Here is a 12,955-nt window from a genome sequence, read left to right on the forward strand (position 1 = left end):
CATCGGACTATCCCGACAGTTCTTCTTTGATTCGCGGGTGTCTGCGTTCGCTCGCTCCACGAGGAAACTGTTGTCCGTCGCACACTTTTGTCTCTCAAATATTGTGTCTATAACTTGAAAACCGGAATTTTTTTAGGAAATTTGAGCGTTTATTAAAGAAAATCTTGTACAATTCTGTTTTCAGAGTGTTGTCCATCGGAAGTTACAACATTTCCCCATCTTTCTGGCAATTTGTGGATGCCATTCCAAAAAACCGGTCATGACACGGGTGTCATCGAATGGTGGAATCGGTTGGACGGAAGATCGTAGCTGGATTTCCTCAAACAAAAGCTGATACGCTGCGCTTCCTCGTCTGCGGAGATCACTCCTTTCGTTGCGTCGAATATAAGCCCGTAGGGCAAAGGGAAATGGAAACTGGATCCCCAGTCCAGCCAACAAAGTTCCCGGAGTCGTTCGGCCGAGGCAAGAACTAAGAAGCGAAGTGGAGGAAGAGAGAGAGAGAGAGAGAGAGAGAGAGAGAGAGAGAGAGAGAGAGAGAGAGAGAGAGAGAGAGAGAGAGAATGCAGGGTATCGGCGGCGAGTATCATCGGCGATAGCAGGGGAGGTCTAGCGATATGAAAGAAAGGGAAATGACCGATAAAAAGGTGGGTCGGCGTGGCAGGGGCGCGGCGGAAGGTCGCCGGTTACGAGGGAAAATCCAGTGAACGGACGCAATCTAGGAACTCTTGGGAACCAATCTCCTCTGATGAAAATACCTCGCTCAAAGCGGACGGTTCCCGGACCCGGTCGGGGCCAATTTCTTCCGTGACTCTTTTTTGGAGAGTATCGCGTGCAAGCGGAGAGCTCTCCCCTCTCCCCCCTCTCTCTCTCTCTCTTCTCTCTTCTGGCTTCGAAAATTTTCTCCGGAGAGCGAAGACTCCCAGCAATAGTGCAAAGAGCGTCCTCGCGGCGCTCGTGGGCCGTGTAATCGTTTTTGCCGCCGCTGGTGGAAACTCTAAACACGGATATCGCCCGGTTCCTTTTCATCGTTTATTACCCGGCGCGGAAAAAAAACCCGAAGCGGAATATTTTCCGCGCCCGCACGCGAACGCGAGCTATCTTCTACGCGGGAAATCCGCAGGAAAGCCGAACAGATAAAGATCGAGCAATTCCAGGTTAGCCCCGGAGCTCTTCCTGGGACCTGCACTGCGACATTTATGCCGTTCTCACCCTCGGCTTATGCCTTTTCCTGCTTCTTTCGATTCGCCCTGCCTGTTTCCGTCGTTATCCCTTCTTCCTTCTCCATCCAGAAACTCTCACTCCCTCTCTCTCTCTGGTCGCCGTTCCCGCTCCTAGGGGAGCGGAAGAAGCTGCGGGATTGCCGCGAAAGATGGATTCCGGTATCGGAGGATCGGGGCCAGGATTTTTCTGGTTATATTCCTGCCGCGAGCTATACGGGATATCCCGAGATTCGAACGTACTTCGCCGGGGCGACTGCTTTGAACAGCGTCCATGAAAGTTACAACCCTTGCTCTGCCGGCTCGTGGTAGCGAGGCTTTACGATCGATTGTTCCCCCGATCGGCCAACTTGCAACGTCGCCTCATCTCGCGCCCGCAACTTATCCCGGAATACTGTTCGCGCTATTCAGGAATAAGTGAAAGAACCTACGAAAGAGAAACCAGAGACAGACCTACTCGAAGAAACGTTCGGGAGACCCCCGAGTCGCCTAACAGAGTTTCTAGAGAGATATTAATACGAGTATTCCAAATTATAATGTTCCAGTTCAATTCGTGGTTTAAACTGAAATGTGTATTTTCCAGGTAAAAACAATCAGAAAGAGGCAGAGAGTGTCCGTAATCAGATAGAAAGAGCACTGCAATTTTCCTTAATGGACACGTTTTTCGTAGTATTCGAACACTGTAGCTTATAATATCCAGTTAGATTCGCGATGAAGATCTACTAGCACTCTTCGTGATGAAGCTCTACCGATAATGATCAAGGTCTACTGAACGCGGTGACTCGCGTAATTGATCAATTATCATTTAAAACAGAATTACATTTTCCAGATTGGACCTGATAACTCGAGCTTCTCTGATACCCTATTTCTCTATCAGGTTGTTGCATATGAAATGTCTGTAACTATAATGAACCATTCTTTTCTCAATAAAACATTGATTTACCGTAAATGGTAATTCACATGTTTAACCATCGGCGAGGACGTAGGAATAAGATCAATATGAATTTTCTTTCTTCTCGGGAACATTGAAAACAGCAAAGAAAATCGCAATATCAAAGGTTCGCTCGGATCACAGCTAAATACATAAAGATTAGACGCAACGAATACTGTCGTCAACGAAGAAATCTCGCACAGCAACAGCGTTACCATCGAGTATTGATAGCACGACGCGTTGATTCGACTCGCGGATTACAAGCCACTTCCGGTGGTCGGCGTTTTTTCGCATGATCGACGAAAGAGAAACATCGCGTCGTTGGGAAGCAGCCTCGAGTTTCCTCGTCTTTCGAGAGGGTTTTCAAAGTTCCGAGGAGTCTTTAACTCGCGAGCACGTTCCTGGGATTAAACGAAAAAGCGTAAACAGCGAGTCGATGGGGAGAGAGCGTCCACGTGGGCGTCGCGTCGAACGTCGCGACCCTGCGCGTCTCGTTCCCGTCTCGTTCTCGTCTCGTCGCATCGGACGATCGAGGGGTGGCTGGTGCGCGTCTTCGATTGGCTCATGCATTTTTCAACAGTCGCCATTTGTTTGATCAGACTTAGAGCTCGCTGAGAACTGCACTTTTCGCTCGACCTCGGGAGAACGACGGGACGCGTCGAGACGCGACGGGCTGCGACGTCGATGCACAGTAGGCAAGAGTGTGTTTGCGCGCACGCGTCCCCATGAAAACCCGCGAGAATGCCTGTTCCGGAGAGAGATTCTCTACTGCTGTCTCTCTTCAGCTTCCTTCATCCTCTACCGCGCATCGCCTCCTACTCACAGTGCCGCAAACTATCCGTCCTAATGTTTGCTCTCATCCTCGAAAACGAAGAAACACACTTTCGTGGGACGCGCGCGCGAACTTCCGGCCTGCTCATCGATTTTTTTTCCGAGCCGGCACCCTCGCGCCACGACCTCCGAAGAGGCTAATACGCCGTTCGAGGGTCCTTTTCAGCGAGCCGCTAAATTTGTTTGACACCAGAAATTACGCCGCGCCTTTTCAAAGGCTCATAAAAGCGTCGCTTTGATCTTGATTAAACTCTTCCACCGCTCGCCGCTTGTTCTCTCCCTCGATGAGGGCCGGTGAACAAGCGCGGAACGCCGCAGAGTCGGGCGCCAGCCGATCGAAAATCGATTTTTGTAACATTGTCAATTACAACGATATTCATGTTACCTCAGTGAGAACTCGTTGTATTACGGCGGATTCCATTCTTCGACGCTAAACCTACCACCAGCGGTCAAGATGACCGGTTCCAGATTTTTCATTTTATAATTATTGAAATCGTGAAAATAATTTCGTAAGAAATGGTTGGTGGAACCGCACAAAGTCTAAATAAAATCAGTCTTGTCATTTTTGTACTTTAATTTAAAAGCTTAAAATTTAAAAAGCTTTCGTTTAATTAGTGAATTTCATGTTATATTTATTTTCTAATCAAATTGTGGTCTAATCAAATCTAATCAAGTGGTCTACACAGTTGTCGCGTTTCCATCCTACTGAGATAACAACACGATAAATTTTTGCGTTTTGCAACAGTTTATAATTTTTTGGTCTGTAACTGTTTAATGAATCCTAATAAATTTTGAACATAATTAATTACATATCATTTTTACTATATATGAAAAAAAAACTGGAGTTTCTAGTTGCGTTTTTTCAAGGTTTAAACAGGGTTTGAAGTGGAATTTTATGAATTCTCCATAAGAAGACGCGTTAAAATGTGCAAACTTTAAGTTGCCATAAATCTTAATCTTCTTGATCTTCTTATCTTGTCAAATTTTCAACAATTTTGTTGCGTTTTTATATACCTCGAGAGGTCTATCCGTAATTTTATTTCATAATTTATCTCGTTAGGAACAAATACGCTCCGCCGGAGAATCGCGTTTTCCTTCTCAATTTATCTCAGCAATCTTTCATCCCCAAAGTTTCCCAAATACAATCCTGAAATCATGAATCACGACTCACCGATCACGGTGAGATTGTACCGAAAGCTCCGAGTCTGTCCCTTCCGGAAGTCGACCCTGCACCTGTACGTAGCTGCGTCGTGCCTCTTGATGTCCTCGATCACCAGCACCGCGGGACCAGGGGACGCTGTCCGGAAGTACGCCCTCGGGCCGAACACTCCCGAATCCGAGGAATGTTGCGCCTTCGTGACCGACTTCTCCCTGGCGTCGATTCTGCGAATCAAAAGCAAAATAATCTCTGATCAGACGATCAATTCATGCCAGAAACCGACTATTACGAACGCGACGAAATCGATCCCAGCGATGGCAGGTCGCCCCTGCCTGGGGAAACAATAACAGACTGCATACATACATATATATCGGGTGCTTGTTTTGTATCCGGTTAACGCAATATAAATGTAATTTGCCATTTACCCGGAGATTCGCGGGCGGAGCAGCCGAGAGCTCGGTAATATTTGGCAAATAGGATGCGATTTTGCGTTTGTAAACGCAATAAACGTTATTACGCGGACGCGTCCGGTTCCAATCGGACCGCGCGGCGCGCCGCGCCGATCGATAACGGCCCGGCCAATTGCAACTAATCTCACTTTTATCCGGCTGAGCTAATAAAAATATAAAGGGAGAAAGAGAGGGAGGGAGCCGTGAGCGGAAACTTTATCATTTAATCGGTCCCTTCGGGAGATGCCTCTCCCCTCCCTGTCTCTTCCTCGGACTCGTTGTCTAGGAAGAGGCACGTTCGATGAGAGAGCCCAGAGACTCTGAGAGAGGAGAGAGGGGATGAGTCTTGGGGGAGAACGGAAAGAGATACTCAATACCATTGTTCGCATTCCCGGCTACTTCCGCGGAAACTTCTTGCTCACCAGCTTTGTCTTTGTCGGTCTCCCATTTCTCCCTCTCTCTCTCTCTCTCTCTCTCTCTCTCTCTCTCTCTCTCTCTCTCTCTCTCTCTCTCTGGCGAAGTTTTTTCTAGGAGAGGGGCGCTCGACTTGCACGGGGAATCCCAAGAATTCGGGGAACGGGCCGCCGGCATTCGATATGTATGTGGGAGACGATCGCAATTTCCGGCCAATGAAATTCGAGTGGAGCGCGGAGGTTTCATTGTAAGGGACACCAGTCTCCCCGACGGGAAAAGGGCTAAAGGGTAGAGGACGTTTCGAGGGTCGCCGCTCGAAAAACTCTCTGTTTCATCGCGATTCATCGAGTACGCGGACCACACACACCTCCCGGCCCGCGTTCTCTGCGGCTTTGTCCGTGCTCGCGACACCAGAGAATATAATTATTTCGAATCGATGGAATAATTATTGCGGGGGAGTGGAGTGCAACGAGCGAATGGGACGAGATAACGCAATTGAATCGCGGCCCTGTTATCCGATATTTCGCGCGCCACTACGTCCCGCTTCCGATTCGAAGAAAAACTACCGCGCCAATGCGGATTCTGAGCCCGTTTCGAGAACCGTTCCATGGTTCCTGCGCCCATGCGAGGCGACCATAGACGTAAACCTTTGCACTCGATGCTGTTCTCGTCATTTTTTCACTTTTTCTTTCTTCCAACCTAAAATATTTCCATTTTGTTTTCTGTTTGAAAATTAATTCTTTTGTAATGATATGAGCCGTTTATTTTGAAAGCGGCCTAAGTCCATTTACATTTAAATTGAGATATTTAATAGTTTGCGCTTCAATAAAATCTATACATATAAAAAGAAAGTGTCCTGACTCACTGACTCATCAACGCCCAGGCTAAACCCTTGGACCTAGAAAGCTGAAATTTTGCACAGAGGTTTCCTTTATGATCTATACAAGGAATAAGAAAGGATATTTCGAAATTCAACCCCTAAGGGGGTGAAAAGGGATTGCAACGTTTGTATGAGGAATATTTTATTTGTGGTCGGATTTGCTTGAAACTTGGTCTTAATACTCTTTGATATAATCAATCAAACACCTATTTAGGCATTTTAAAAAATTCAACCCCTAAGGGTTCAATAATAATTTTTCATAAAAATAAGTTTTATTCCGCTGCTTGAGAGAGATAAACCTTTCGCAAATGGGACGTGTTTAAATGAAAATTCGTGAAAATTCAATTTTGACAGATTTGAACATTCTGTAAAAATTTCAAGTGGTATTAAACATCTGCGATTTCCCATTAGTTTTGTCGAACACCATAATCTACGAATTTTAAACTGCACTTTATCAACGTCTGACCATTGTCCGTCAACACTGTTGCGCAGCAGAAGTTGGCGACTGCCTTGGACGAGGATTAGGTGACAAGTTTTGCGAGCGCGAAAGCGTATACGACGGTCGATGTACTCGTTGACATGGTAAACGTCATGGCGCGCGTCAATTTTTAGCGAGAGACCGGCTCGATGAAATTTTCCCCGACGAAGTGGCCGGCAGCGCGGCGGCACTGAGGCTAGGGCGAGGGCTGACAGCGGCGCGTACAAGGCGGAAGCGGATCGCGAAATAAATGATGGAGGATGGAAGACGATGGGTATAGACCGGCTAAAACGACGGAGATTGATGAACGAGAAGCGTCGCCTATCGCCGCGGGATTAAAGCACGGCTAAAATTCCCTCGTGTTCTCTCTCTTTCCTTAGAACAGTGAACGGACAAAAAATCAAATATTCCCTCATTAATTCGCATCAACAAATTCGCGATCCCTATCACGAATTACATTTTGTCTAATGGCCCGATTATATTAAAGTCGCGAAGAAGAGAAAACACACGAAGTAACACATTTTCCTGTTTTCCAATGTAACTCAGTTATGCTTTCGAACGTCGGAGGTTAAATACCAGTTTTTCTCGGCTATCATCGGTCTGATAGCTTCCATCGCAACGCAAACACGTAGCCACGCTTAGACATTTCTAGTTTCAGTGCGAATTCCTGCAATTAAGCCGGGTTAGTTGCCAGTGCAGCGGCCTCGTCTTGGAAATTCAATGAAACTTTCGAATGCCTGCGTGAAGCGACGTTAATAAACCCTCGCGCCGCGTCGCCCGTAGCGGGGAAAACTCTGCCCGTTTCTGTGATATTCATTAACGGATACCGTCGCTAAAAACGTCTGGATCGGAGCCCGTGTTATAGTCGGCGATAAAAAACGAACGTGGCCGCGTAAAAAAAAAGAGGAGGGAAAGAGGTAGAATGTCAAGTGAAATACTGTTATGGAACGAAGGTTTAATGCGCCATAATTATGTAGCATTAGCTGGTAGCATATAATGCGGCCAGCAGCGCCGTAATTACGTGCTCTCGCGATTCTTCGTATTTACGACGCGGCCGTCTTGACGGTCCATAAAGTTAGCCAAAGTCCCGTGGATCCGGCTCTGTCTTTCTTCCTCCGTATGTCTCTGTCCTTGCCTCGAGTCACCGTGCTTTCGGCCGAGCATAGTGCCTCAGCATCGTTCACCCGGATCGAGAATCATCTCGATATTTTCTCGAAACAATTCTTATATTTTCCTTGTGGTCGCTAACAACCTTGATGTTGATGCGACATACATAAATTATTAGATTATATATTTAATCAATCAAAATTAACTTAATGGAGTTACTACGTAGTCTTGTAGATTTTTATGAGAAAATGCTGAAAATCAAAGTTATAATGCCAGGCATTCACTAGTTCAAAGTTAGGGGTGTTTAAAGTTGAACGATTTTGAGAACTAAGTGGGTCGCCGTGTTGGTATATACTCAGCACACAGCGATGTCAAACCAGAATCATTTTGTTCTCTCGATGAAGAGTTTAACTGGACAATGTGGACGAGTCGAGTCTGATTTCGCTCTCGCCACCAATTATAAATGTAAAAATTGGATAGGGGAGTGTGTAACAGATTCGCGCGAACGAACGTTGTGAAATCCGATATGTGGGTCATATTTGGGCCGGCAGTTAATTCGAGAGCGTGGAAATATTTCAACGAGCTCGGTACGGCGCGGCGGTTTCCAATAAACATTATTGTATCGCGTCTTCGGCTAACGTGGAATAAATCGACCCACTTTGACCGCGGCCGTACAGAATCGACGTTGGTTCGAACAACATCTGTCCCGCGGGGTAGTCATCCGACAATTCTACAGACATTTATTTCTTCTGTTCTACATCGGGGCCGATCGTTGAAACCGGTTCATCTTCTTTTCAAACCGCTCTGCGGCGCACGGCGAACACATACATATACCGGTTTCAAAACGATTCGATTCGATTCGTTATAAAACCCGAGAGGGTTCCGTCGAATAGTTGTCGACAATTAATGAACCTCGTTCGGATTGGATTCCGCGATTTAAACATCGACGTTCTGTAATTCCAAGTTTCGCTTGCTATGAAACCTGGGCCGCTCTCTACACCGTTCCCGCTTACTCGCGAGCTTCGCTTACTCTCGCACTCGCGCGGAAACTTTCGCCCCCTGCGAGGGAACTTTTAAATCTCTCGCGATTCGTTCGGCCGAACAAAGCCGGATCGACGTTTCCCGATTGTTCCTTCGAGGTGCCTCGGGATCGGGGGACACACGGAAATCGACTCCTTTCATTTTCAATTATCCCTCCGCTTCGTACCAACGCGGAAAACGGAACCCCACATCCTGACAGAAATTGGTATACCAATGATGGACCCCCCGATAATTTAACAACCCATTCATTCCATTCTTTTAAAGTTGGCCAAAAGTTATAACTAGACCGCGGATTTTATGAATTTATTGCAAAAAGGAATATGTGCAATTTACAACAGTGGAACGGTTAAAGTGAATCAAGAATGCCAATCTAGTAGTATGAGCTTGTTAAAATGATTAAAGTAAGTAAGAATAAACTGTTTATCTGGCTCCAGTCCCTTACAATCCATCCAGATAATTTTTATTTTGCATAAAAATCCGCAGTCTAGTTATAAGCCCTCAACGAACACAAATACATTAACAACGCTCTCGTTTAATTCAGATGAATTCTGTGGGAGATTTTAAATATACTTTAATCAAACATCCCAAAGGTCATTCAACGAATAATATTTATTACAAACACAATTGTAATAGAAGAAACATAATACAAAAGTACATCTGAACAGAACTGTGTTAAAAAGAAGAGTCGGAATACGCTGGCTTGATAAATCGATATTTTGTGTCGCAAAGGAAGGATTCTCTGTTATTACCACGTTTTTATTAGCTTGCTTTCTTGTTTGTCTGTTTGTTTGTTTGTTTTTATAAACAACTTGAATCTATATACTGTGTGATTAAACTCAAATGGAGCAAATCTATCTACAAATTTTTTAAAATAAATATAAATGTATTACGTGTTCGATAAATAATGATTGAAATAAACATTCACAAGTGCAATGAAGAACTAAAACTTAAATAATAAATAGTAAAACAGATTTAAGGATGTTCTGGAGGTATATAAAAACGCAACAAAATTTTTGGAAAATTTGACAAGATATAATTCTTACTAAATTAATGCAATACCAAAGTTTGGGTTCGATTCACTGCACCGTTTACGAATTATAGCAACTTAAAGTTTGAGAATTCATAAAATTCCACTTCAAACCCTATTTAAACCCTGAAAAAACGCAACTAAAAACTCAAGATTTTTGTATATATATAGTAAAAATGATGTGATTAATTGTGTTCAAAATTTATTAGGATTCACTAAACAGTTACAGAGCAAAAAATTATAAACTGTTACAAAACGTCAAATTTATCGTGTTGTCCTTCTCCTAGACGTACAATTATTCGCAAAAGTCACTTACAATTTTTTATAATATGAAGACACTTTGATTAAAAACTAAATATAACATGAAATTCGCTAATTAAACGAAAGCTTTTTAAATTAGCATATTGTTTAATGCAGAATATACTCATGAATGGCTTTCATTGCCAATATATTGATGGATTTCGGATTTCTTGTACTTTTGTCACCCATTGTACCTCCAGAACATCCTTAACATTAACTTTCGCATGAATCTCTCCAAAAATTTTCTGGCGCGTAGAAACCGGAAGACATTGGGAGTGCTCTTGAAGGGGGATGAAAACGCGTCTGCTGGTTTATCGGAAGGCGTAGCTTTCTGGGTGCTTCGTTCTCGATAAATATTTGACGAGTTCGCTCGAATATCGAAAAGGTATCGGCGCTTTGACCCCCGCGAGATAATGGTGCAAAGAGCGGGCGGAGATGCGTCGCGTCGCGGAGATAGACTACGGGTATCTGTGCGAGGTCTCGCGACAACGAGCGAGACAAGTGCCAACAAGTGAGAGAAAATACTGTAATAACAGGGAGAAGTATCGGCCCGGTTTTGCATCGCCTTATCGACGTGCTCGTCAAAGGACAGCCCGCGTATTTCCCGAGTGTCGTCGGGCTTTCCCGCCGAGAACGGATTCAATTTACGTGATTTCCGAGCGGTGCCGAGCCGCTCTACTCGCGAGAGCACGGTTTTTCCTGTAATGGAACGTTGCTCGCGTGCCTCCCCGGCCTGAGATATTGCGGAATTTCTACGAGATCCGAACCGACAAACGGAAACTATGAGATGGCTGATGAGCAACCGAAGAATGGCGAAGCCACCTGTGCCACTCGCGAACTATCGCGTCATTCTTGTTTCCCTGTCGCGAAATGCTACCCTGTCGGATCGGTGCTCGCGGCTTCTGCAACGAATTGCGCGACACTCGCACGGGGAATTAAATCCGAACGGTCTTGTTCCCTTATTTCAGTCACTCTGTGCTGTTTGGGAATTTTTTTGCGAGGGTAATGCTCGAGCCATTGAAACGAGATTTGGTAGAATCAGCTTTCACATCTTCCACTGTACAGTCCATGTTTTTTCGTGATGAAACACAGTGTAGTTTTTGTGTGATATTCATCGGGACTCACCCCTGCGTCGCGCTTCAACTCTCGCTTAGAAATCATGCTCTTCAGAATTTTTACAAATTATTTGAATAAAAATACCACGTTTTTAACACGGACTAAAAAGTATAAAATAATTTTTCCTAGCCCTATACAGGTTCCTAACCCCATACAAATAGTTCTGTAAATTTGTGATTGTGAATTTTGAATAGCTATGAAAATACTTGAAAGATTTAAAACGAAAAACGTGGCGCAGGGAGGTGTAACGGTTAAATTTAATAGTTTATATCTCCTCAACGCATAGGCTCTTTAAAAATTTTTTTAAAAATATTGCATTGTCATCCAGTTCTGAGCTATGTTTAAAATTTCAAGTCTCTAGCTCATTGGGAAGTTAGTTTACATTTGTACCGAACAGACGGACAGACAAGAAAGCGAGCTACAATAGTAATTTTTGTAATTATGCGGCGCAATATACGAATGTGTACTGAAGGCGCGTGTAAAATTTCCGAAAAAGTCGTCGCATATTTTCGGAGAAAAGAATTCGTTTATAGGATCATTTATATGTTGAAACTTGCAAGACCAACTTGCGTAAATTTAATTAACCACCCTCTGATTTGAATCGCTGTCGCCGGTTTATAGAGTTGCCAAAATTGCGGGCCATTATGGTTTTTATCGATGGAGGGCCAAGTTCAAGGGGGCGAGGCCACCCTCTGAAAATTGGCACCCCCGGAGCTATCTCGGAAGCTATTAAAGACGAAAATATGGTTTGTACAGTAAAGCTGTGCGGTCCTTCGTGTATAATAACACGGCGAAGATAATTTCGTAGAAAATTAAAAAGTGCACAAAATAGAGGGGTTAGCCACCGCCGCCACCCTTATCTTGCGGCCAACCCCTTTGATGATAGTGCTTGGCGTGCGGTTGGTGCCCTTTAACGGGCACGCACTTAGCCATCTTTGTTTATTCATTGATTGTTAAACTGCGCCAATTACCTGCTTGCCAAGGAAAACGAAAAAGAAATATCCCCACCGGAAACTTGAATCGATTTACATTAATTCACATTCTGTTAAGCAGTCGAACGAAATCGGAACGAAATGAACGTGCATGCATTTATCTTTGTTTATACACTAACTTTCCATCCAATCAAAGTTAATTCATTTCATAGAGAACCGGAACGAAATAAAATACTGTAGCTGTTGAACTTTGTCGAGAGCGTCATAGCACATCAGAATTTAGACAATGGATGCATCGTATCTGCGATTTGCTTAATATATTGTGCTTTTGAAATTAATAGCTGTGAAATTGTTCGCGTTGATATAACTATGCAGGCTCAAATGACTGCATTCGAGAGAGATTCCATTCTCTATTAAATGCCGCAGGTGTTCTACGCGATATCGATAAAGGATTTTTTTATATACAAGGAATGTTTATCATGTCGAACAAGAAATGTCCCCCCAATGAACGAACTAACATTTTCCATGGACAGATAGAAAATTGGAGGAAATAAAAATTGCCTGCGTCAATAGCTAAAAATATAAACACAGCAGAAAACTGTTTTTCAATAGATTCGATTAAAATGGAGATGGATTCGGAAATTCGATTGGAAATGGAGTATTGATCATTTTCCAATTCATTGAATCTTCTTACGCAGTCTACACTTTTTCACTAGCAAACCTATAAAAAATCGGTTGGTACTATTTTAACACGTTTTTATCAGCTCGCTTTCTTGTCTGTCTGTTTGTTCGGTACAAATTTTTTTAGAATAATCCGGTATTGTCGACGTAGCTTTTTCTTTCCTCCGACCGTCGCCGTAGTCCGGCAAAGAACCGCGGACAAGTTTTAGCAATAAAAAAATTTGGAGCAATAGAGAGGAGCGAGCGAAAAGGAAAACTAAACGGAAGTCAAAAAGAGAAAGCTCTGCGCTTTGAGCCATGGAAGGAGAGAGAAGAGAGGGAGAGGGAGAGGGGAGAGAGAGAGGAGCAACGATGCGAATCTACGCGCAGAGCACTCGGCCGGCAGTAGTACG

The 12,955-nt window shown here is 44.1% G+C and overlaps 1 protein-coding gene across 1 annotated transcript in view; it reads right to left on the reverse strand.

Moving 5' to 3' along the window:
• LOC143210469 (MAM domain-containing glycosylphosphatidylinositol anchor protein 1) overlaps positions 1 to 12,955 on the reverse strand; it is a 531,502-nt gene that overhangs the window by 148,176 nt on the left and 370,371 nt on the right. The window contains exon 3 of the mRNA XM_076427361.1: positions 4,151 to 4,362. Within this exon, the coding sequence (XP_076283476.1) occupies positions 4,151 to 4,362 (212 nt within the window). The remainder of the gene's footprint in view (positions 1 to 4,150; positions 4,363 to 12,955) is intronic.

The sequence above is a fragment of the Lasioglossum baleicum genome, chromosome 7, assembly GCF_051020765.1.
Source record: "Lasioglossum baleicum chromosome 7, iyLasBale1, whole genome shotgun sequence".
In the NCBI taxonomy this organism is placed as follows: domain Eukaryota; kingdom Metazoa; phylum Arthropoda; class Insecta; order Hymenoptera; family Halictidae; genus Lasioglossum; species Lasioglossum baleicum.